Source organism: Homarus americanus, unplaced genomic scaffold (assembly GCF_018991925.1).
Source record: "Homarus americanus isolate GMGI-L3 unplaced genomic scaffold, GMGI_Hamer_2.0 scaffold32929, whole genome shotgun sequence".
Lineage (NCBI taxonomy): Eukaryota > Metazoa > Arthropoda > Malacostraca > Decapoda > Nephropidae > Homarus > Homarus americanus.
Window position 1 is genome coordinate 6,873,095 of NW_024737097.1, and position 27,865 is coordinate 6,900,959.

At 41.3% G+C, this 27,865-nt stretch overlaps 1 protein-coding gene across 1 annotated transcript; it reads right to left on the bottom strand.

Annotated features, from left to right (window-relative positions):
- LOC121873372 (cytochrome P450 306a1-like) lies at positions 1-27,256 on the bottom strand. Its single transcript, XM_042376924.1, has 3 exons — positions 27,127-27,256; positions 736-914; positions 1-225 (listed from the first exon to the last, which is right to left on the bottom strand). Exons 1-3 carry the CDS (start codon positions 27,131-27,133, stop codon positions 1-3), a joined length of 411 nt encoding a protein of 136 aa, XP_042232858.1. The 5' UTR covers positions 27,134-27,256.
- Positions 27,257-27,865: the final 609 nt, after the last annotated feature.

Genomic DNA, 27,865 nt, shown 5'->3' on the forward strand with positions numbered 1-27,865 from the left:
TTAAGCTGACTTACCGTAACCTTTCATGATGCCGTGGGTGAGGTATAGTGGGGCCCGCCCTGTACTGCTCTTTTGACTGAGGATATCCCGTATAGTTTGAGGGTCAGTCATTACCACCACCAACACGCTGCCCATTTTGAGGCTAAACACTCGTCCATATCGCTTCACCAAATTCACCATGGTCAGGTGTGGAGCTCGCTGGTTCAGCCACGGTAAGTACCCGACCTGCAATATTTACATGGAATTAAGGAAGACTTGTAACAAGGGTTTTAATGAGGATTAAATGCAGGGCTCAATTTGGGGAACTGTGGGACATGACCGTCGTTTATTGCCTGTGACCAGTTGCCGATCAATGGTCTTCCAGAGGAGTAATAATTCAGTATTTGCTTAATATGTTTGTTTTTAACCATTAATAACACACAGGACATTTCTGACATAGTAAAAAGCTGAGTATGCATATAATATATTGGAGTCAAGTGGCTCATAAAGATGGCATTTTCATCCAAAAATTTCTCATATACTGTGTATGTATTATTTTACGTTAAGTTAATTAAGATGTAGTGTATAATGAAATATGATATATAAAAATAAGTAAAAAAAATGTAAATAAATAAATAACTAAATCAATATTAATGATAATAATAATAATAACAATAATTATAATAATAATAATGATAATAATAATAATAATAATAATAATAATAATAATAATAGAATCCTTTGATCAGAGCCTACCAGTGGCAGGCCCCAGGGTCCTGGCGGCAGGTTCCTAGAGGAGCGCCACACCCACAACACATAGACGCAGAAGAGGAGAGTCGCCAGCATAGTCGTCAGCAGTTTACCCACGTCAGAGTCAGGTACTACAGCAATCCTCTCCGGCACCCAGCTGGTCAGCCAAGTCATTTTTTCAGAACCTGAAATGAGAGTGAAGTGTTGAATACATAGAGGAGGATAGTTAGTCAGTAGTCTTCGGCCGACTATCTCAGCTACTCTCCGGGAAGGTTTCGAGCCGCGGCATTCTCTGTAATTGGTATAATATTCTCTAATATATATGTTGTCACCAGACTATACTTAACCCACGCTGTTCGGTACTACCTTGAAACTTGTAGAAAACATAACCAGTAACAGAATGGGAGTACACCTGGACCCCTGAGTGAATAGTTGAAGAACCTGGGCTACTGCTTGACCAGGAAAGCTACTACTTAAGCGCCAGAAGAGGCGGCACATAGACGCGCGCGCGCGTGTGTGTGTGTGTGTGTGTGTGTGTGTGTGTGAGGGTCAACTCACAGAACGGAGATCAGGCTATACCTTCTTCTGGAAGGGTAAGCCTGCTGCAAAGAGAAACCACATTTATGGAATTGGTTTTACCATTCGCCAATCCATCCTACATAGGCTAGACAACCTGGGGGCCATGGCCCCCAAGGGAGCCACAGACAAGAATTTAGGGGAGACACGGCGAGTTGTTATAAATTGTACGTTTCCAAATAATGTTGGGAATCTGAATTAAACAAAACTTGTATTGCTTATTTTGACTTGGCAGAAGAGAATTTTCATTCTTTTTTTTGTCATTTTGTTTAATCATAACGACAATACAATTTTAATATTTACATACTCTGGTGCTAATTTTTTTTTACGGATTATTTAAGATTTCACAGGTCCAGTCTCTGTCTGTGTGACAGGCGCTGGACGGAGCTGCTGAACTGACTTGTTCAGTACGTGTCCGTGTGTCATCCCTTTGCAAGTGGTGATAGGACCGAATGATCTCAGTCTGGCCTGGGATACCATCACGAAAACAGTGGAGTGTATTGTCTCTGAACCATATATTGTGTTTGAACTTGACTCAAGCATAATATACTCCGTAATTGGTGTTACTTATTTTGTTTCATAATTCATGTGGTCGCTGCTTTACGTGGGTGAAATATTTGTACACTTCCTTTATTAATTATTTCCTTATTTATTGGTGCCATTGTTGTTCATACTCATTCTTTACTTATATAATCCTACCATTTTTAGTGCTAAATTGGTATGACTCACTATTCTTCTCATTCTTCCAAGTTGGGCGGTGCTTGTCAAAGGAGGCGTGTTGTTGCTTACAGGAAGTACACTTCAGCTTGCTAGCTTGAGTGTGAATGTTTACCTGTGTGCATGTTTGTGTATAACTGTATGTGTGCTTTATGTGTGAGTGCATGGGCGTGTTATGTATGTGAATGTGTGTGTGTGTTTGCCATTCTAACTCTTGTCCTATTTATCTGTCCTTCTTTATCATTCTTTAGTCTTTATCACTTGTTTGTCTGTTCTGACATTCTGTTTTCTTTATTTTCTCTAGATTTGTGATGGCTACTAGTGATGCTAAGAAGCGGAAGTACATCGATGGATACATTAACTACGGATTTACATCAATCCTCGCTGATGGCATTGAGAAACCTCAGTGTGTGCTGTATTTCAAAGTGCTGGGGAATGATTCTATGAGGCCTAGTAAGCTGAAGCATCATCTGATGACGATCCATCCACAGTATGCGGAGAGAGACACCGATTTCTTCAGGCGCCATGAACGGAGTTTGGGAAAACAGAAACTGGACGAGATTGGTTCTCTCCAACAACAGACAAAAAGTGTAGTTGAGGCATCATAAGAGCTTTCCCTCGAAATAGCAAAGCAACAGAAGCCCCATACAATTGGTGAAACTTTAATTTAACCATGTGCTTTAAAAATGGTCAAACGGGTTCTTGGTGAGGCAAGTGAACGTAAAATTCATCAAATTTCCTTGTCTAACGATACAGTGAAACGGAGAATTAATGAAATGTCAGACGCCATAAAGGAAAAAGTGATATAGGAGATCAAATTATCTCCAACTGGTATGTTTGCAACACAGCTGGATGAGTCAACGGACGTGAGTTCTTGTGCACAGCTACTAGTGTTTGTTAGGTATGTTTTCTTGTGTGACATCAAGGAGGAATATCTGTGCTGTACACAGCTCGAGACCACCACAACAGCTGTAGATGTGATGAAAAAGCTGTCTTCTTTCTTCACAGCTAGCAGGGTCAGCTGGGAAAATTGTTGTGGAGTCTGTACGGATGGGGCTCCGGCGATGCTGGGATCAAAATCGGGGTTCCAGAAGCGTGTCAAGGAAGTAGCTCCGAATGCCAAGGGGATCCATTGTATGATCCATCGATTTGCACTGGCGTCGAAAACCCTCCCTGATGAACTTTGCAAGATCCTAGAGGCAGTGGTCAAATGGGTCAACTTTGTGAAAGCTGGAGATCTGAACTCTCGCTTTTCCCAGAACATTTGTAGAGACATGGATTCAGGGCATGAAGCCCTCCTCTTCGGGGAGAGCTTAAGTTGTTCCTGGAAGTGCAAGGGAAAGATGATCTATTAAGTCACTTCAATGAGGTGTTGTGGGAGCCACGTTTTGCATATTTAGCAGATGTATTTGAGCAGCTAAACAGGCTGAATCTCAAGCTGCAGGGCAAGGACAGAGATGTGTTTCACCTCATGGATTGTCTTCGTGCATTTCTTGCAAAGCTCCAGAATTGGCAAAGGGAAGTCAATGCAGGAAATGTTGCCATGTTTGAGAATCTTTCAACTGTTCTTGATGAAAATGAAGATCATCTGCTTGACCCATCACTCAAAACTGATATCACTCAGCACCTTTATATATACAGTAGAGGAGAGTGAGATCAAGTCCCTAGAGGACAGCAGGTGTCCACAATGTTCCGGTCATAAGGCAGTGATCCTTATTAATCTTCTTAATAAAAAAAATTTACCATGCCATCTCTAAGCATAGCAGCTGTCCGTCGTCCGTAGATTGGGCAAATACAGTCAGATACCGGCGAGCTAACTGATAACGACAGAGAAATGAGCAATAATCTGAATAAATATTTTTCAACAGTTTTCACCACCGAAAATTTAAACATGATACCCGAGGCACCGGCTCTATTCACAGATAGTGAAGAAAACAAATTAAGCGAGATAGTAGTGACTAGTAACGATGTTATTAAGCAAATAGACAAACTAAAGCCGAGTAAGTCACCTGGTCCCGATGAGATATTTGCCAGAGTATTAAAGGAATGTAAGGAAGAGCTTAGTATGCCCTTAGCAAATTGTTTAACATGTCCTTAAAAACAGGTGTAGTACCAGAATCCTGCATGATAGCGAATGTAATACCGATTTTCAAGAAGGGAGATAGATCACTATCCTCTAACTACCGTCCAATCAGTCTAACATCAATTGTAGGCAAATTACTGGAAGCAATCATTTCAAACTCTATTCGAAACCACCTGGAGAAGCACAAATTGATCAATGATTCCCAGGATGGCTTCACAAGCGGGCGTTCATGTCTAACTAATCTATTAACAATCTTTTCATTAGTTTTCGAATCGGTGGACGAGGTGCACAATTATGATGTGGTATATCTCGACTTTAGCAAAGCTATAGACAGAGTCCCCCACGAAAGACTAATAAGAAAGGTAGAAGCACATGGCATTAAAGGTAATATTCTAAAATGGATTAGGGCGTGGTTACAGGACAGGAAACAGCGAGTGAGCATTAACGGCACTAAATCCCATTGGAGCAGCGTCACTAGTGGAGTTCCCCAAGGCTCAGTACTTGGACCATTATTATTTATTATATACTGTACATAAACGACATAGATATCGGCATACACAGCAACATAATAAAATTTGCTGATGACACTAAAATAGGACGTGTAATTAAATCTGACGAGGACTAGGCAAAACTACAGGAAGATCTAAACAAATTTTTCGAATGGTCTGAAAAATGCCAGATGAAATTCAATGTGGACAAATGTAAAGTACTCAGTATAGGAGATGTAAACAGGGAAACCAGTTACCAGATGAACAACGATGCCATTGTGAAATCCGACTGCGAGAGAGATTTAGGAGTAATGATAAGTAGGAATCTTAAGCCAAGTAAACAATGTGTTTTTGCTCGTAACACGGCTAATAAAGTACTTGGGTTCATACAAAGGAGTGTTAGTTACAAGACTAGCGAGGTCATCTTAAGATTATATCTTTCGCTTGTGAGACCTCACGTGGATTACGCAGTTCAGTTCTGGTCACGGTATTACAGAATGGATATAGAATCCTTGGAAAGAATCCAGAGGAGAATGACAAGACTAATCCCGGGAATTAGGAACCTTGAGTACAGAGACAGGTTAAAGCATCTTAATTTGCACTCCCTCGAGAGACGTAGAGCAAGGGGCGACATGATAGAGGTGTATAAATGGAAGTCAGGGCTAAACAAAGGGGACATTACAAAGGTACTCAAACTATCCAACCAGGAGCGAACTCGTAACAATGGTTTTAAATTAGACAAATTTAGATTTAGGCGCGAAATAGGTAAACACTGGTTTGGAAACAGAGTAGTGGATGAATGGGACAAGTTACCAAATATCATCAATAACTCGATTCCCTGGGTAGCTTCAAACATAGGTTGAATGTTTATATGAGCAATAGGGGTTGGGTGTAAATAGGACTGCCCAGTATGGGCCAATAGGCCCGCTGCAGTTTCTTCTATTCTTATGTTCTTATGTTGTAGTCAGGTCATAGGGTAAGATGACCCAACCTTCTCACCTGGTTACAAATCTTCTTGGTCACAAAATTACCCAGTTTGTACATACCATTACTCAAATGCATGTTGACAGATTCGGTATGTTTAATGAGACTGGATTCTATAATGTTCCTACTGACAATTGAATTACAAGGTAATATTGAGGAAGCATTATCCCAGTCAATGCAATGCTTATTATCTCTCCTATGAATGAACAGAGCATTGGATTCCTGGCCTGTCCTAACACTATATTTATGCTGTTTAAGTCTGGTTATAAGATCTTTACCCGCCTGGCCTAAGTAGAACATATTACATTTCTTGCAAGGAACATTGTAAATGCAGCCGCCTGCATTGTTGGGGAGTTCTTAATTAACATTTGTTTTACAGTGCATGAGTTTTTAAATGCCACATTAACGTTTCAGGTTTTCAGTAGTATAGGAATTTGAGATAATTTTTTGCTAAATGGTGATGGGTTGGCTTAGGATCAGTTCTATAAAACAAATTTCTTAGTAATGCTAAGGCCAATATATATATATATATATATATATATATATATATATATATATATATATATATATATATATATATATATATATATATATATATATATATATATATATATATATATATATATATATATTCACCCCTGAAGATGTGAATTACACGAAGGCGCTTGGGAACCCTGTGTTTCTTCTTCCTTGTGGTTATCAGCATATACCTAGATCACGCGCACCACAGTGACTTGCATATATATATATATATATATATATATATATATATATATATATATATATATATATATATATATATATATATATATATATATATATATATATATATATATATATATATATATATATACATATATTATACGATGTAGAATGTGTATGTATGTCATAGCATGATAGTTTGTATACAATTGTAGGAAAAGAAAAGGCTAATAATTATACAGTAAATCCTCGCTGGAAATCAGCAGCCTCGAGGCCGACAGTATAGGGATGATGGAGGGGACTCCTCACATTGTGTCCTGTTTTAACTCAACGACAGATAATGAGACATCCTCCTGTACTAACACTGGAGAGAGCGCCCAAACGGCTAGTAAGCCGATAAGTGACGAAAACTATAAAAGAATCCCTGAAGATGTGATAGACTAAAGGTAAACAATAATTTTAACCTGATCATTGTTAGGTTAACCCTTCAAAATTGTTAGATCCCAAGTTACAAACGTACAGATACGACAGTCGTTAGGTTTTGTTCACTTAATATTAATAATGTAAAATGTAAGAAAATGTTGATGCATTACAACATACCATTAACGTAAAAAACAAGCAGCAATCAATATGTAATTCCAAACAAAGGCACTTCATAATGAGGAAACTTGCGTGATAATGTTTCTCTGTACATTCACGAGAAGGGAGTATAGTAACCAATAGTTTATTCTACAGTATTAGTCTTATAATATTTTTTTCTTTTATTATAATGTAAGCTTGCTCTCATATTATTGATATTGTGTATAAAGTTGCCAGGCATGGTCAGCTCCACCGGCAACTATACCAGGCGCCGTGTTGTTTAACTCGCGCTATAAGAAGCTCCATATAGGGGTTGAAAATCAAAACAACCAGAGAACTCGCTGGATTCGCTCTATCGGTTCATTCTGATTGCTGAGGACACTGACTTTTTGAGGTGACTGTACACTGTCTGGTACTACATGCAGGTTTGCAGTTGCACCTGATTACTTCAAGCAATGATGAAGGAGCTGCTTCTCTTACAGTGAGCACCGGCAGGAACTTATGACCTTGTTTGTACCAGCCCCAATCCCCTGGTGACCTCTAAATGGCTTTACCTATCCACTCCTGAACTTGCAGGTACTCACGTAAGCTGTGATATTCTGCAGCAGCTGATGAAAGTGATGAAAATGTACTACTGCCTACCTTCTGGTGGAAGCGTTGAAACCTGAGGAAGTTCAAAGTATCTCCAGGGAGACCTTTGTAGATCTGAACTAATGCCTTCTCTCCTTCAGAAATTACCTCTGCCATTGTGCTGTTCTGTTTTGAGAAAACATATGCTAGCTCAAGAAAGACCTTAGTCGTGCTAATCAACTTCAGATCTATTTTCTTGCCAACACCATGCAAAGAAGACGTTGTGTTGCATCCCAGGATAGCATGCACTAACAGAATGATATCGCATACCTGTGGACCAAGTACTGTTCGCAACATTGACATATTTCAACATCTTGGAGCTTTTTTCTCACCATGACGAGATTCTGGTCTAAAATACATACCCGGAGTTGATGGTTTCATATAGCAGCACAGAATTGAAGGCCTAGTAAGAGATTTGTGGGCAGCAGCAATAGTATTCTGAACAATCAGTAAGTCAGTATTCGCTTTGGCGTGCCTTATACAGTATAACAGCCTGAGTGACTCAAGTTATCAACTAATTCGTGGATGAACCTTTCTTCGTTGACTACATTGAGGAGTAAAACACATTTCTTCCCCTAGAACACCATGGAACGAGGTACTTGTACACCTTTAGTTGATGGCCCCTCAAGATATCCATCAAACACAACAACGGCTCTCCCATAATGGGATGTGACATATTTTGTAGACTTGACATATACAGTATCATATGTCATTCCCTGATTTCAAATGATTCTATCCAGCAGCGCACCATCATCTAGTGTGTGTTGTATTTCACCTGTTGTAGCGGGTATGTCGGGAGGCATTATCTTCCACAGTGCATTAGCAAATGAAGACTTGGCAGCAAGTCTGAGAATTGTCGTGTTCTCAAACAGTGCAGGTGAATAACTGCACAGTCAGAATGTCATTCTGTGTACCTGCAGTAATAAGTCTCTACACCAGGAGCTGGGGGTTCAATGTCAATAATATCTTCTTTGGTCTTCACAGCACTGTTGATGCCAAGAGGGGTTACCTGTTCCATTCTTTTGAACGAATGTTGTGCTATACCTTTACCAATCATGTTCCGAAGGATTTTAGCACCGATATCTCATGCCTGATTAGGATTGACTGACTCCTCCGAAGCTACACCAGTAACCACGCTGTACAATTTGCAATTATCTGGGAAAGTATTTCTTAAAGACAAGAAACCAAGCAGTTTGTGAGTATCCGGCACATCCTTTGCAATTCTGGAATTTGATGCGTCGTTGTGTTACTCACTGGTTTCATAGTTGATTGCAGAGATTTCTTGTATTGCTAAGTTCACCTTAGATGTGACGCTGTTTGACAGTAGCCATACCAGACGTTGTGTCTCGCCTATACCTCGCCCTCGAGTCAGTCCATTTGTCTTCAGGCTGTGCATCAACACCTGTTCAATGACGAAGTCAGCAGACAACCCAGCCCAGATCCTCGCTGATCTCCTGATAACATGGAATTCTTACAGGAAATGTTCAGCCCGGATGATTGCTTAAATGATAGAAACCATTTCTAGGTATTGGAAACAGAGCTTTGATTATACTCGATTGCTTCAAATCTTCTTTAGCCAAACTATACTGATTCTCTATCTGTTTCAATGTAGATGATTTCTCTAAATCTTATAGAGTGATTGCTCCACTTATCAGGCCATCAAATGGCTACAGTGAATAACTGATCATTTGGTGCATCTATATCCTCTATGACATCTGTGTTTGGTAACTAAATTTTAAATACCTTCGACATGAGAAGCATGTGGACTGCAACACTGTAAGGAAGATAACCACGAACAACCCTGGCAATTGCCTTACCACTAAGGATGTGAGACACAGCATTACTGGCAGAGACAGTTTCCAGTAACTCATGAAGTCCTGAGCTTGATATTATGTGGCCAATAGCTCCAAGATAACTTCTCTTGGTATGGCAGTCTTCAAGGTATAACATGGCAGATCTGATGGCATTGTCTTCAGGACTTCCTTTTTGAATCATGAGAGCCTTTAACCAAATGGCTGATCGAATATGAGGATTGGCGTGATACTATAACGAGTAGCAGGTTCACCACATAATCATGGTGGAGTATGAGCATTTCGTTTCACCAGGATCAATGTCGAGCATCGGAAGGAATAATATGGACGATTTGCCCGGGTAGTTGTCCTCTTTGTTTACCATCTACATCATGCTATAAACTTGCTTTATTTGATTAATTTTCCAATTACTTATGACACAATATACTAAAGAAGCTGTTCATGATTTTGATGTGTCAACACATCAACAATAAAGAATTATAATTGTAAAATTACAAAAAAAGTAAAGAAATTTCAGGCTTTGCAGCGACCGTCTTGAATTTAAGCAAATTAGACAATGTTCCCATAATTGGATTCTGGTATACTCTTGAAATTTTATTTCAGACATAGTTCTGGGTTAAATAATATTGGAATCATTACTATTGCAATTTGTTCTGAGTCATTCCAAAACTTCCCTAGACTAACAGGGCCTGATAGAATTTTCGCTGAAGAATATATGGTAGGAGGAAATCCTTCAAGATCTTAAAGACGCCTCCATCGTCAATATTTATAAGAACAAGGGAGACATGATGTGCCTTGAGCAACAAAATCCAGAGGTAGCGAGGGAGTTTTACAAGAGGAACTTTGTTGTCCACAAGTCAGGAAGAGAGTTCTCTGCCATTGCTATTGATCAAGCCCATGAACAAAACAATGCAGTGATTAAAGGCGACGGAGGAGCAATTGGGTTGACTGAGGACCCAGCAGCACTTCGTGGGTGGATGGTAGCTGGACCTGAAGTGAGTCGTCTTGCTGCTGGATATGAAGCTGCGTCAGGTGCAAAAGACGGAACCACTGTAACAGCAACATTTGTATGATATACATATTTACCCAAATGTATATTACCCATATGTTCACTAAGTCATTCACCCATGAGTATGAATCTATTGGTGAGCTGACATTTCCTCTGGGGAGCAGGCGAGGTCAAGCTTGGTCAGCGCAGCTCGGCAACAACAACCTGACGCGTTTCCTTTAAGATTCGCCTGACAACTCTCTCTCCCTGGTGTGAGAGAGAGACTATCATATCACTTGTTACCCAGTGAACACCTCACTTAAGTGTTCTCCTATACAAGTGCACTAAGACATTTCCCTGAGCAGAGAAGGTACAATATATACTCTCAACTGAACTCAGTACCTGTGAAACTATTATTTTCTACAATAAAGCAAAACCAACATAGTGTATACTTCAACCCTGCCACTTATCAAATCAAGAACTAATATATATATATATATATATATATATATATATATATATATATATATATATATATATATATATATATATATATATATATATATATATATATATATATATATATGCAAGTAAATCACTGTAGGTGACCAACACACCACCACCACCAGCCGGCATCATGAGCAGACCCTGAGTGCACAGAAATCTTTCTTTGAGAAGGTGGAAGCACATTCCAAGGTGCTGCGGGATATGGGCAACCCTTTCCAAGAAGAGTCATCTGACCTTCTGGTGTTAGACATAAAGAACATTGTAGATCCAGATATTGCTAAAATGGTTGGTACACACCATGACCGAGGAAAAGAGCAATTCCAGTCATTCTTAGAGGGACTAAGGAATGAAGGTAAATGTTTGTTCTACCGTCCAATCAAGAAAAACAGATCCTCCTTCTTCAAACATGACCACGTTGTTAGCAGTTCCAAAGAGAAGGTACTGAAAGATGACTGTCAGCTGTTCTCGCCACTCTTCATCTCCAGTCAGAACAGACAGTATGACTTGCAAGAATTCTTCAAGCATGAGAACCAGTCAGCTCCTGCCTCCCTTCATACATGTCAGAAGTCACAGCTGGCTGAAATTCTTCAAGCACAAGTGAATGCTACAGGGTGAGAACCACATGGAGATGCTATCATCATACATGGCTCAGCACTGATCAATGCCCTGCCTCCACGCACCTCAAAGACTTTTGATGCCTATGCCAGAGAAGACATCCTGCCCAAAGTGGAATTCTATGGTGCCAAATACAATAGAGTGAATGTAGTGTTTGATGTGTACAAAAAGTCAAGTCTGAAGTCTGAAGCCAGGTCGAAACGAGGACAGGGGATCAGGAGAAGAGTTACAGGAACCAGTAAAACTCCTATAAACTGGAGAAGCTTTCTGCGAGATGACAAAAACAAGACAGAACTATTCCATTTTCTCGCGGAGAAAATGTTGGTTATGGGAAAGGGAGAAGATTCCATTAGCAACACAGAGAAGTCCCTAGAAGCTGTGGCTCCATGCTGTCAGGAGGAAGCAGGCACACGAATATTTGTGCATGCTAGAGACGCAGCAATGGAAGGTAGCAAGTCCCTCATCATCAAAGCCAATGACACTGACGTGGTGGTCATAGCAGTATCTGTACTGCCATCATTACAGGAGCTTGGTCTTGATAACATGTGGTTTGCCTTTGGCCAAAGAGCCAGTCATCGATGGATTCCAGTTAATGATGTAGTTTCTGTGATAGGGCCTAAGAAAGCTAGTGGGATCCTATACTTTCATGCTTTCACTGGCTGTGACGTTGTGTCTGGCTTCCGTGGGAAAGGAAAGAAATTTGCATGGCAGACATGGAATGTCTGTGATGAAGTTTCAGAAGCATTCACCAAACTCAGCCAATGTCCAACAAGAGTTGCTGATGTTGACCTGCAGAAGCTGGAAAGATTTGTTGTCCTCATGTACGACAGATCTAGTTCAGCCACTGGTGTAGATGAGGCAAGACTAAATCTCTTTTCCCGCTAGCAGAGACCATATGACACCATTCCACCAACCCAGGCAGCCCCCAAGGAACATGCAAAGCGGGCTGCCTACCAGGCTGGTATCATCTAGGGTCAGGCAACAATCTCCAATCCAGAAACCAGCAGTCCTGTCAAGTGGGGATGGACGCAGAAGGGAAAGGCATGGCAGATACGTTGGACGACTCTTCCCCCGATTGCGACATGCTGTCAGGAGCTGACCAAATGTTCCTGTAAGAAAGACTGCAACCAGAGATGCAAATGCTTTCGCTCTGGACTTTCCTGCACAGCTCTTTGCAGCTGCATATGTGAACAGCAGTAAATGCACACAGATGTACTGTCAGGAGAAGTTCTTTTTTGTTATTTTTTTTTACTAAAAGTGTTATTTTATGTGGATAAAAATGTTACAATGGACTTAAAACTATAAAAAAAATCTTCTGAGCATGCTTGAAAACATTCATATCGACACCAAGATCACTCAGATTGACCAACTACATCAATTTCTATAAGAAAAATCAACTTTTGAAGCTCAATATGGCGGCCATCTTGAAAATTAGCCGCCATCTTGAATTTTTAAATGGCCAATCAGGCAGACTTGACTAGTAACCATTAAAGAATTACCACCAAATTTGGTGCTTGCATCACCATGGATATAGAATCCCTAGAAAGCATTCAGAGAAGGATGACAAAACTAATGCGGGATATTGGCAACCTTGAATACAGAGACACATTAAACCATCTTAATTTGCACTCCCTCGAAAAATGGAGAGTGAGAGGCGATATGCTGGAAGTGTTTAAATGGAAGTCAGGGTTAAACAAAGGTGATATAACAAAGGTACTCAAACTATCCACCAAATTTATATTTAGGCGAAAGAAGTAAACACTGGTTTGGAAATAGAGAAGTGGATGAGTGGAACAAGTTACCGAACTTCATCATTATCTCGAACCCGTTGAGTAGCTTCAAATATAGGTTGGACGGACATATGAGAGATAGGTTTTGGGTGTAAACAGGGCTTCCTAGCATGGGCCAATAGGCCCGCTGCAGCTTCCTCCATTCTTGTGTGTGTGTGTGTGTGTGCACAGGGTGGTGAAATGCGTCTAGTGTGGCAGCACTGCTTCCTCCCTATCGCTTTCAACTACCGCCACTGACTAGCCCTCGTGGCGAACAGGGAAACAACTTGCATAAGTCTACCCCTGCCAGTACACAGCCTTTTCACCATCAAGACTCCTGCTGTGCATCCTCGTGGCAACACACGGTAACTGGGTGCCTCGGGGGCCCAGGCAAGACCATCAGGAGATCTAGAAGGTGCAGTGGGCCCCAGAAGGACGGCGCATAGGCCATTGCCATTGCCCCGCTGCCTTGCGGATTAACCTTGGTAAGTATAAGGCTTCGGGAGTAAACCGCAAACGAAAAATCTGCAGTGCAACCCTGTATCAGGCAGACATGCTTACAGAGCTCCAGCAAGACCCCAACGGAGGTATAGGCGGAAAAGGTGACCACCGAGGAAACCCAACGACTACACCGGCGGACGAAGGCAGTGCCTGATGGACAGGCTACTATGGTGAAACCCAACAAACTGGACTATCGGCAGTCCATTGCAACTCTCCCCTCTCCCCAGTCGTTGCAGCACCTGCACCACTGGATCAGGAAAAGGGAAGCCAAGATGTGTGGTTGCAGCCTGCGCTCCTGCCTCACCACATAAATCAACTCACAAGCAGCCATCATCCAGTTCATCATACCTCTCATCATCATCAAAACCCCTATACCCCTAAAAGTTCTATGGCGACGGGGACAGGCAGCGATGACTGCCGGGAGTCTCTAGTCACAACTCTGCACATGGGGGGCACAGATAAGATGGTCGTTTATGCACTGGGATCTAGGCAGCAATGCAATCCGGTCCTGTCTGTGCGAGTGAGCAGCCCTTTCGAGGAGCCACTCTGTTCACCCCACATGGGGAGGAGGCTAGAAAAGGTGCCACAGACATAGCCTGCCTAAAAACCCAACCTGACTGGGCAACCACACCCAGTAAGGTCATCCTTATGCAGTCGAAAACACAGTCAAAATCACAAATCCAAACAAAAACAAACCATACAACCTCTTATGGTCGCTACATGGAATGTCAGGACCCTTCTGGATACTGGCACACATGAGCATCCTGAAAGAAGAACTGCCCATGTGGCAAAAGAGCTGGCTAGGTATAACATCGACATAGCAGAGATCAGTGAGTAACGGCATCCAGATGAGGGCCAGCTCACAGAATGGGGGTCTAGCTATACCTTCTTCTGGAAGGGAAAGCCTGATGTGGAGAGAAATTGCATTTGTGGGGTTGGCTTTGCCATCAGCCAACGCATCCTACACAGGCTAACTGAAATCCCTATTGGGATTAACGAGCGCCTTTTGACGCTTCAAGTCTTACCGAATCACTCCTGTCATGCCCTTTTCATAAGTGCATATGCTCCAACACTGGATGCAGGGGATGACATCAAGGAGGCCTTTTACGCCGACCTTGACAGAGTGCTAACCTCTATCCCCAGAGAAGACAAGGTTGTGCTCCTTGGCGACTTCATTGCCAGAGTTGGAAGGGAACCATAGGGAGAAATGGACTAGGCAAGTGTAATGCCAACGGCCTACTAATACTTAGCAATTGCGCTGCACACAACCTCACTATCACCAATACCTTGTTTCAGCAGGCCGACAAGTTCAAGGGTTCGTGGCAACACCCACGATCCAAACACCGGCATCTCATTGACTACATCATTGTTGGAGAAAGGGATCGCCGAGATGTAATCATCACTCGTGCAATGCATGGCTCAGACCATTGAGACACTGATTATCGACTTTTCAGAGCCAAGCTCTCACTTCACGTCACCCCAAAATGGCAAAGGCAGAAATCCTCCAGAAGAGATTTTAATACTAAGCGTCTGGAGGACCCCCAGTAGCACATGTTTTCAGAGAGCAACTCGAACATGGGCGTATAAACAACCCAACAGCAAACAACGCAAATCTCAGTGCCGAATGGGATACTCTCAACACTGGTATGAAAAAAAACCTGCAGAGAGACCCTCGGCCAGGTCAAAAGAATACACCAGGACTGGTTTGATGAAAATGACCCGTCAATCAAAGTACTCATCGAAGATAAACGTGCTGCTTTTACTGACTAGCAGAACAACCCTCAGTTTTGGACGAAAGCTGATACCTTCCGCAAGAAGAAAGAGGCAGCCCAGCACGAGCTTCGCATTCTAAAGAATGAATGGCTTAAAAATAAAGCATGTGAAATATAAAAACATGCAGATCAGCACAAGATGCGCGAATTTTTCAACTCCATTAAATCATTTTATGGGTCAACCACTCGTGGTGCAGCCCCCCTCCGCTCATCTGACAGTAACTACATAATAAAAGACGATGAAGGCCTCCTTCAGCGCTGCAAAGCGCACTACCATTCATTGCTCAACCGAAATACCAGTGTGGATGTCCTGACTACCTTCAGCATCCAGAGCTGTCCCACCTCAGCTATCCTCCTTCCCTGGATGAGGTAGTTACTGCCATCAAACAGATGGAAAATAAAAAAGCCTCAGGGCCTGATGGAATCCCAGCCGAGGTGTATAAAGCAGGAGGACCTCTGCTTACCAGCAGTCTCCAGTCTCTCTTGGAGAATATATGGGAAAATGAGGAAATCCCCCAAGCTCTTAAAGACACTTCCATTGTCAATATTTATAAGAACAAGGGAGACAGGTCGGACTGTGGCAACTACCGTGGGGTCTCGGTGCTCTCCGTAGCTGGCAAGCTTATCGCTCGAGTCCTCCTAAACAGACTTCTTCCTGAGGCGGAAGACTTCCTCCCAGAATCTCAGTGTGGTTTTAGACCATCACGTGGCACCACTGACATAATCTGTGCTGCCCGCCAGAAGCAGGAAAAGTGCAGAGAACAGCGTCGTGACCTGTACATGGCTTCAACGACCTAATCAAGGCCTTCGACTCGGTCAACAGGGAAGCCCTCTGGTGGACCCTCAGCCGATTTGGTTGCCCACCAAAATTCATCGCCATTGTGAGTCAACTCCACGATGGCATGAACGGCAGTGTCCTGCACAATGGCACCCAGTCTTTGTTCTTCCCCATCCAAACGGGTTAAACGAGGGTGTGTGCTGGCACCAACTCTCTTTTCCATTCTCTTGGCTGCCTTCCTTAATCGAGCCAGTGCCAATTTAGCTGGCGGGGTGGTCATCAAGTACCGGGTGAAGGGGGGTCTTTTCAACATAAGACGAGTTCAGGCAAGAACAAAGGTGTCGGCAGCTTCCATTACTGAACTTAAATATGCGGAAGACCTCATCCCTGTTGCTCACACTGAACACGACCTACAGGAGATCCTAAACATGTACGCACATGCGTATGCGCACTTCAGCCTTCAGGTGAATGTACGTAAGACTCAGATTCTCTTTCAACTTGCCCCAGGTTCAGACACACCTCCATCATCCATTCAGCTTAACGGTACTACCCTCTCTAATGTTACCCTCTTTCGGTAACTCGGCTCCCACCTGTCCACCACCGCAGACACCGATGAAGAGATTCAGCACCAGTTCAGATATACATCTCAAGCTTTTGGCGGACTCCGAAACCGTGCCTTTAGCTGTAGAGAGCTGAAATAATCTTCAAAGATGCATGTATTTCGAGCAGTGGTCCTCCCCACCCTGCTATATGGCAGTGAGACATCGGTCAGATACAGGAAGCACCTCAAGGTGCTTGAAAACTTTCACCAACGTAGTCTACGTTCCATCCTCAGAGTTTGCTGGGAAGACAAGAGAACAAATGCCAGTATTCTTGCTGACACCTACTATAGGAGCATCGAGGTTACGGGGTACATTATCCACGAACAACTACGGTGGACTGGCCATGTTACCCGCATGGACGACAGCAGACTGCCAAGGCAGCTACTTTACAGTCACCTAACGAATAGTAATCGTAACGCCGACGAGCAATTGAAAAGGTATAAGGATAGTCTTAAGACAAACCTGAAAAAGAGCCAAATCGACCCCCTCACCTGGGAGTCAATTACTCCACATCGTAAAGCTTGGAGGAGCACCACACGAGAAGGTGTCACTACTTTCGAGTTAGCCCGACTGCAAATAAAGGCATACAAGCGCCAACGCCGGAAAGACGCTACCACCGCCCCTACTGCACTAGATGCAGCCCTCCACATGTGCAACGAATGTGAATGACGCTGCGGGTCCCGTATCGGTCTCTTTAGTCGCCTCAAAACTCACTAACCTAGGTGACATCCCTAATAACTCATATTATTGTATCATAGCTGGATGATCGTTGTACTCGATTCCAAGTGACAGCAAAGAAGTAGTAGTAGTACACTAGGGGGCAGTGAAATTTTGCTCAAAGCTGCACTCTTCAGGCATTGTTCCTTATACATATCTAAGACTCCATGCCAAATTTGAAGCTGATATGTCGAGGTTTAGTCTGCCGCATTTTCTACTGAAATTTTTAAATTTACCTACAGTACTAGCCAAACAGCCGCTGTGGCGGTGCAATGTTCTGTTCAGTGTTTATCAACTTTTTTTCATATCTCTTATTTCATTTAAGTTGTCTTGTTGCAGATGAGTATGGTGCTATGTCTATATTGATTATCAGCCTTTTCTGATCCAAGGGCTCTGACAGACACCAGTTCACAGAACCGGACAAGACTCCCTACACTGGCTGCCGCTTGTGACCGATACTTGATTAGTGATTATGCTGGAGCTGCCATTGCTACTGCCACCTTAACTGACTATGGCATTATCACAAAGGATGACAAGAGTCAGGTTATTGGACCACATAAGCTGCAGGATGCGAGACAAAAATACCGATTTAAGAGGCAAGAAATTGAGATGGCTAGTTTAGATAATTTGACGTCACTCTATTTTGATGGTAAGAAGACCGCCACTCGTGTGATGATAAAGAATGAGAAGACCGAGAAATGGAGTTCGAGGATGATGGTGAAAGATCATTATGTCATCATGGTTGAGCCTGGCAATGAATATCTCACACATGTGACTCCCAAGACTGGACACGGAAAGCAGATTGCCAAAACTATTCACGAGTTTCTGGTGGAGAAAAATCTAACCCAGCAGCCCATTGTGTGTGTTGGTTGTGATGGAACCAATGTAAATGTAGGATCAGAAAATGGAGTCATTCATCATCTTGAAATGTTACTTGGTCACCCGCTCCATTATTTCATATGTCAGCTTCACGGAAATGAGCTGCCTTTCCGCGCAGTTTTTTATCACTATGATGGTAAACCAAGTGGTCCTGAGCATTGGCGTGGTCCCATTGGAAAGCAGATCAAGGAGTCTTTGTCTGAGCTTCCAGTTGTCGCCTTCCAGCCAGTCAGTTTCCCTGATTTCCCTGTGTTTAATGATGAAGTGGAGAAAGATCTGTCCTGGGATCAGAAATACCTGTATAGGATTTGTAAAGGAGTTATCACAGGTGTTGTTGAAGATGACTTGGCTGCTATTGAGCCAGGTCCTCCCTGTGTGTCAAGGTGGAACACCTTATGGAGTAGAATCCTCAGGCTGTATGTAGCAACATCAAGACCCAGCCATGAGTTGAAAAGAATTGTCATTACAATAATAAAGTTCAGTGCTCCAATGTGGTTTTACATCAAGATACACCCTTACGTAACACACGGCTCAAGGAACGTATTCCAGTCCCTGCTATATATGAAACACCTGAATAGTGAGGAGGAGACGATAGTGAAGAAGGCTGTCCAGAGAAATGCATACTTCGCCCACACAGATCAACCTCTTCTTGGTATGTGTGCAGATGAGGACATGACTGTTAGAGAAAAAGCTGTCTCAATGATAAGAAAAATTAGAGAGGAGAATCAGCAAAAGGAAGAATGCACTGGCAGATCTGAAGAGGAAGAGGAAGATTCTGATGCTGCTGTTGACGAGAATTTGTTAAACTATACTGATGAGGAGGGTAAAGATGGAGATGGGAATGAGGATGTGCCTCCTGTAGTCAACATGAGAAAGGTGGTGACTCCGAAACTAAAGTGGCAAGCAAAAAACTATCATTCCATGATTAACTGGAGGAATGAACTCAAGACTGAGCCTCCTTACATTGCTTCTCTGTCAAATCTACAGGTTAATGACATTCTTGAGACACCATTAGTGGTGCCCAAGTGGCCAAACAGCACTCAGGCGGTCGAGAGAGGCATAAAAGTGATGACTGAAGCTTGCACTGAAGTGACGGGATACGAATCGAGAGATGGATATATTAGGCAAAGATTATTGTCTAGGAAAATGATGCCAAGGTTCTGCACAAAAAAGAATTTCAATATGAACTTGTAATGATTTTCTATATGGTGTACCTGTAAAATAACAAGTGAATTAAATCGATGTCACCCATGTAAAATTTATCATTATCCTGGAAAACATTAAATGACACCTAATTTTTGGTATACACTAAAAGTTGACAAAAAGTCGTTCGCGATGCGGCAGGGTAAGTATGCATGAAATGGCATGACATTTTGCACAGGTGTTTGTTACAGCCATACAAACGATGCCTGAAAAGTGCAGCCTGCAACTCAAATAAAAGTGTTTTTTCCCTGCCCCCTATAGTACACACATACTGTAAATACACACACACACACACACACACACACTGATAGAAAATAAAGTTATTTTAATATCCCCATAATGCGATCCGTAAATAAATCTATCACAGCATACAGTATAACACTGATATCACAACCTGGAACAAACGTGAGTGTCTAAAAGGTAAAGTGAGAGGCAAGAACTTCATTTAAACCCGAATTATCGAAAGTTTAGTGTTCAACTCGAGTACTACACGCCTACCCTCTGTGGTGGAAACCAGCAACCCTCAAAACCAAGTGACACGCGCACCTCCCACTCAAACTGGGAATCACCCTCAACAGTACCGGTCATCCTAATTCTGTTGGTTGTAGCACTTGTGAGTACGTTACCCCCCCCCCCCACTATTATAACTCTCCTAGATCTTCCTTTTTCACACCTCAGTGACCCTGCGTTTTTACTGTTCCTTAATCAGTATCAATGTTCCTACAATGACGATGCTAGTGTCATTCCCTTAGATGTGCTAGATCGTATGTGTTACACCCCCTTTACCCATGGTGTCGACACAGTACTCCCTCATATCGATCCTGATGCCTTTCTACAAAACTCACTGGGTTACACCAACCCCAACTGTAACAATTACTTTCCTGACTCTCCCGAGTTTAGTTCTAGTCTTCTACTACCTCATTCCTTCTCCTTGATTAGCCATAACATCAGCAGTATTCCCCTTCATCTAGATACCTTTTTATATAAGTGTTTATCCTCTATTTCCCAAAGAATTTGATGTACTTTGGTTCTGTGAGACCAAACTCACTAACGATATTGAATATTTGTATAACTTACCTAATAGACACTGCGTCAACACGTCGCGACATAGTGGTGGTGTCGCCGTATATGTTGATATCAAGTATAACACTTCTGTAAGAGATGATTTAAAGGTTCAGGAGGAGTACATGGAGAGTGTTTTCACTGAATTACGTAAAGAAACACGAAATATCCTAGTAGCAGTAATCTACAGAAGACCCCACACTAATGTAAGAAATGTTCTTCATAAATTTTCGGAGCTTATCACTATCATAAGTTCAGAGAGGAAACTTTGCTACATTACAGGAGATTTCAACCCTGATCTATTAAAATCAGATATCGACACCTCAGTATTAGACCTTCTTGCTACCTGTCATTCTAAAGCTATTCTTCAACACTATAACCAAACCCACTCGAGTAACTGTCCCTTCTGCCACTGTGATAGTTCATATCTGGACTAACAACACTCCAAACAATCTTGCAAGTGGAATTATTTATAACAATATCTCAGATCACTTTCCAGTTTTTGCCATGTATAAAACAGCCACAAGACCTGAAAGGTCTAGTTGAATCTCGGTACAATACAGAGACTACTACACCGACAACATGCTCCTTTTTTAAAACAACCTAATGAATGCTATCTGGGATCTTGTCTATGCCTCCGACAACACTAACGTGAACAGCTGCAACTTCTCTTGCATCTTCAATGCTTGCGTTGATAAATGCTTCCCGCTCAAGAATAATTCAGTGAAAACTGTATCCATTTCCAAACCCTATATCACAAGCAAAATTAAGATAATGATAAAAGAAAAACACAAATTCCAAAGAAATTTGCAAAAAGACCCATAACTTTCGGTGATGCTTACCGAAGTATCAGAAATAGAGTAACTCAAGGAGTTAGAAATGCCAGACGTAGCTGTTATACAAATAAGCTCCAGTCAGCATCAGCATCAGGCGACGGTAAGAAAACCTGGAATATCATAAATTCTATTCAGAACAGGAACATTTAGCCTTACGCCCCCCCACTTAGCTTTTATGATAAATGATTCTGTTGTAACGGAACCCTCCCTCACTGCCACCCACTTCAATGTATATTTTATTAATGTTGGCAAAAATCTTGCAAAGAGCATCCCTGATCACCATGAAAAATTTACAGTAGAGACTACCTGCAAAACAGACAGCAAAATGAGCTGTTCTTATCTCTTGTCACAGTAGATGAATTACTGGTCATCATAAAAATGTCCAAAGCTGCAGCAGCAGGCGAAAACAATATACCAATAAGCATCATTAAGAAAGTAGCCCACTTATTACTACCTGTTCTCCTACACATTTGTTACTCCTCCTTCAATAGTGGTGTCTTTCCGGATAAACTGAAAATTGTTAAAGTTCACCCAGCTTATAAAAAATCTGGGGACAAAGGTCTCTTCAAGAATTACCGCCCTTATCAGTCCTCCCAGCCTTGAGTAAGATACTGGAGAAGCTAGCATGTAGTAGACTAAATTCCTTCTGCAATGCCAAAAACATCTTTACAGACTCTCAGTTTGGATTTAGAACTAGAAGGTCGACTGAGAGTGCTCTGCTATACTTTACTAATGACATCTTAAATTCCTTTGATTACAGTCAGTTCACAGTCGGTATATTCTTGGACCTCTCTAAAGCCTTCGATACTGTCGACCATACCATCCTCTTTTCAAACCTTGAACATTACGGCGTTAGGGGCCTGTCCCACAATTGGTTTACCTAATATCTGTCCAACAGGATGCAGTATGTCTGCTATAATAGTCACCAATCTGACTCCTAGCCCAAGGTTCCATTCTCGGTCCAGTACTGTTTTTGTTGTACATAAGCGACATAGGTTACGCCAGCACACTCATAAAATACAACTTATTTGCAGACGATGGTAACTTCTATGCCAGTAACTCAGACCTACTTTCCTTGATGAAAACTATGAACACTACACGATCTTTCACAGAAGAAAAAACTTACCCCCAGATTTGGACCCCCCTGTACCTTGGTAATACAGTCCTCAAACGCAAACAAAATACCAAATTCCTTTGAGTTATTGTTGATGAGAAACTTAACTGGAGAAACCACATACAAGCCATTCACAGTAAAGTCAATAAACAGTGCGGTATCATGTATTACACTCGACAGTCACTCACTCTCACAGCAATGAAAGAAATCTCTCATGATCTTGTTTACCAACACCTGATACAGTACACTGTCACTGTTTTTGAAGAGCCAGAGGCTCTTCAAAAACACAAACCCTGGTTACTGCACAAAAGAGAGTTGTACGGACAATGACCTACTTGAAAAAGACAGATCACATAAACGAAAAATTTGCTTCATTGAAAATGTAAAAACTCGAAGATATTAACACCTACTGCTGTGCCCTCTTTGCTAACAAATCTATCAATCACTTGCTTGACATAATTATTTCCAGTTCCGGAATAATCAGAGATACAACTTAAGGCACCCAGAGTTACTAAGACCACCCTCCATGCGCTCCTCTCAGTCCCAGACCTCCATAAAATATCACAGTGTGAAGGTGTGGAACAACTTATCCCCACCCATCCGAGCAAAGACTATGCTCCCTTCCTTTGAATCATCTCTTTAAAAAATATATATTGTCTAAGTATTAATATATCTTGTAATACCTACTACATTTACAGTACTTGCTTTTATTGTACCATCAAAACCATTTTATTGGAAATTATCATGTAAATAAATAAGAAATTACCATTGCAATAAATATATCTGCCAACTAGACATAATCCTGACAGCTCTGTCCTCTTGTTCAACCTTAATACTGTACAACCCATGTTGTACTGCTTTCCCATTATACTTATGTTTTTAAATTTTACTGTAATTTATGAATATACTTATAATAAAAAAATAATAAATAAATAAAATAAATAAATATTAAGTGATAACCGGGATAACATTATGAGATGTTCATATTACCACCATGCTATTGTGCTATTCCAAATGTTACTAAATGTTACATAATACTTCCTTGAGATAACTGTATAAGATATATCAGGTGCCTACAGGAGAGCTCAGGTTCTCAACTGGCTCAGCCATGTTAATATTGTTATCATTATCCACTCTGTATCTGTGTTTTACTAGCTAAATAAACTATTTCAATTCAATAAACTGTGTCAATTCAATGCTATATCCAAACCTAACGCTAACGTAACCTAACCTAACTTAACCTAACGCTTACCTAACATAACCTAACACTAACCGAACCTATCCTAACGCTAACCTAACCTAACGCTAACCTAACTTAACCCTAACTTAACCTAACGCTAACCTAACATATCGTAACGCTAACTTACCCTAACGCTAACCTGACTTAACCTAACGCTAACCTAACTTAACCTAAAGTTAACCTAACTTAACCTATCGCTTACCTAATTTAACGTATCGCTAACCTAACCTAACCTTCCCTAACGCTAACCTAACCTATCCTAATGCTAACGTAACTATACATAACCCAACCAAATCTAAAGTGGCCTAACTTAACCAAACCAAACTTAACCCCCAGGTGGCATTCTAAGGTGGTAATCTTCATGAAATATGAACCTGCGATCCAAAATATCTTCTTTAACTGTTAGGTATTATGTGATAAATAACTGGGCCGGTATACACAAAACTTTTCTGCTACTGACATAATAGTTCTGTTAGCTGGCAGTAAAATTTAAAAGTTATAATGCACCAAGCTTAACTAGCAAACCTTTACCGTACAAACAGTTGTTTGTTAAGTACCGCTAAACAGCTCTAAGGATAGCAGGAGTTCACCATATAAAATGGTCTTATGGCTGAATATCCTCAATAAAATTATGAAGATTAATTTCAATATTTGCATTTATTTACATTCTGATTATTAAAATAAAAAAATCTATCTAATCTATGCAGTTTGAAGGAGGATATACAAACCAAGGATAGTGATCGGTGGCTTGGCCTTGCCTTGTTCTTTGTAAACAAACGTGTTATTGAGGAGCGGACAATATGAACATCACGGAAATGGAAGCCTCAAACCCACGAAAGAAAAGGAAGCCCAACTGGACAGCAGACCAGACTTTATTATTGGTGGAGGCCATTGAAGAGAAAAAGTTAATATTGAACGGCCGCTTCAAACCTTTCCTGAATAATAAAGACAAAAAGAGCGCATGGCTGGAAATCACCATGAGAGTCAATGCTGCTTTTTTTAATTTGTCTCCAGGTGAGTGGGAACTTCACAAGCTGACAAAAAATGTTTGGTTCAGTTTGTGCATTCAGTGTCTGAGTTATAGTGCGGCTGATAGTAGGCTGAGTGGTTCCAAAATCATCATTGCTACACAGTTGCATTCTTCCAGTCGCTAAATAACGCAAGGTTATGGCCACTTCCATCTCCGGGGTTAGAGCCCTATTCCTCCCAGTTCTGCTTTGTAGTGTTTCCCTCACTATATCAGTCACTGTCATGATACCTGCACAGTCCAGCCGGTATCGCATCATGAGTTCAGATTCGCTATATTCATTTAATATATCTCTCCTTCCCCCGATATATGTGTTGCCGCCGCTGGTGTTGTTGGTTCGCTATGGTATCAACTAACAGACGGCTAATACAGTACAGGACTTAAAAGTGCTCCAGGATTTTTTTAAGCTTAACAGAACTATTAAGGCCTTAAAAGTTTTGTGTATGTACTATTAGTGCTTAACAAGAAAATGTCAACCTTAACAACTGTTTGTTAGCACTTAAAAGTTCTCTTTACCGGCCCTGGTTGTTATGTTATCAATATGTCCAGTTGACTTTACGTTCATGACGACTTTAACTGGCACATGCAGTTTATTTATAACACGAAGGATGACAATCTAAAAAAAAGATGTCTATATGATACTGAGGCTAAGGTAAGTACCTATTTTGGATCACCTGATGATTATCACCCAACTTATTTTACCTGGTGATTAATCACCCTTCACCTACCTCCAGGGCATGGTTAGATTATGTTGGGTTTTGTTACGGTACGTGAAATTAGGTTGTTTTGGGTTAGGTTAGGTTAGGTTAGGTTAGGTTAGGTTAGGATCCTGTAGGTTAGGTTAGCGTCAGGGAGTTTAATCGCTTAGTGAAATATTGTAAGTTGGGAGTGGCTACTCTTCGCTTGATCTTCTTCACATAGGGATAGCAAGATTATTTTAAGGAACTTTATAGATAAAGGCTCCGGGATGCAGGTATAGATACAGTAACAACAACAACAATAACATTATCTTACTTACCACCTTAGACACGCGGGTTTTACTTGCTCACCTGATCACTAGGTAAGACAGACTGGCTGTGTGTGTGTGTGTGCGCGGGGGGGTGGGGAGTGACGTCACTGAGGACTGTATCCTTAGGTTATTCCAGGTAACTGCAGGTACGAGAAAAGATCTCTGCTCAAGGTACCAAGTGACATATAAACAGTGTATATATCCCACTTGTTATTTTTCTCTGTACACAAATTAATACTGAGTACTCCTCCCTTCTAACACTCCTCGGTATCAATTACTCGGTAGTCTCATTGCTTCTGCATACCTGAAAGGAGTTTGTGAAATCCGCAGTAGAAGGAAAAATGAGGGAGGAGAAGAAAGAGGAGGAGGAGGAGGAGGAGGAGGAGGAGGGTGTCTGGGACAACAATGGAGAAGGTCGACCCTGATGTCTTCTGATAAGGGGCTGTCACCTTCGTATGATCTGCTGGTTGGACACACACACACACACACACACACACACACACACACACCTTGTAAATTTTATTGAAGAAACTCAACAACACTCAAAGGGGAGTGATTTATTCTGAGATGTGATACGAATTACGGTAATAAATCTAAGGTTTCATAGGTACTTTTATACATATCATCTATGAATTAATATTATCTATTGATGTAAGTTGTGCGCATTAGTTAGTATGATAGACTATAATTATGCCATCACCAGCTTTAACATTAGTTAACCTGAGTTACAATAAGTGATATTGCAATAATTTGTCTCAGTATTTTATATTTCACAGTGATAATGTTTATCATCGTAAAATACGTAACTATTACTTAAAGATTCAAAGTTACAATTTCTTCGTCTGAGAGGAAGATTATGATACTCCAACACTGGGAATATCATGAAGGAATTAAAGGAGGAAGATCAGGTTCAGGGAATTGTTGTTCTTGGTTGCTCGTGCCCTAAACACGGGTCAAGATAACTCAAACAACACAGTATCTCTCACAACAAGAAAACAGTGAGATAAACAAACATATACTAGAATACATAAAAAAAATATAGATCACAATCGTCCAAATATGACAACACTGCGATACTTTTGACATATCTAAGAATACATGTCTGAGTAAGGAAGACATACTTCACCCAATGATGTAAAAACAATAAGTATAATCGACTAGAAATAAAGAAAAAAGAGTAAACGGATATACTGTAACTTCATACGCACCATACATCTCTAGTGTAAATACAGGCGGAAAACTGGTGATATCGAGCTCAATGGTAGAAGCAGAGGCAGCATGAAACTGTGTTTACCTGTGTTGCAATCTTCGCTCTGTGGAACTCAGGGGGAGAGAGGTACAGCCTCATCCTTTTGTTAGCATCCCTGGTGGATAGGTACATCCGTCGTCTCAGCTTAATTGTTTAAATGGAGTTTAATAATTACTAAGGTTCAGTTGGAGTTCGTAACCAATTAATTTATAAGACTTAAGTTATATTTGTACCTGTTTTTGAATTTGTATTGCTTTGAAAATGGTTCATGCCGGTAGTAAACGGTCCATACCTTCCCCATTGAGGAACTAGTGACGGCAGCGCTACACATAAAGTTACTGCTTCAAAAGCCAGCTAATCCATAAAATACTCGAAATTACTTAAACAATTCCCACGCTCAGACAATTTTGAATTACATATATACTTACGGGCAATCCTACATTAGTATTTAAATCAGAACTTCCATAGATTATAATATAGCACAAAAATATATGTTTGGCATGATCTTAAACGCTCGACACACAAGCACCGTATAAGTTGCTAATGATGGATAAATAATTCTTTTTTTACCCGATATCTAAATCGTTAAGGCTACTAGCATTTGGCTGGGTAGACCCGGTAGTGTCGTTCTGAGACGTCAAGAGGGAGGAGGTCATCAGATGTCAGTCAAACGGGAATTAACGGAGACGAAAATAAAG

Bases quoted from the DNA above. Each gene is read 5' to 3' on its own strand.
- LOC121873372 (XM_042376924.1), bottom strand. The intron at 226-735 runs GTAGGCTCTGAT...TAAATATTGCAG, and splicing joins GACCCTGGGGCCTGCCACTG to GTCGGGTACTTACCGTGGCT.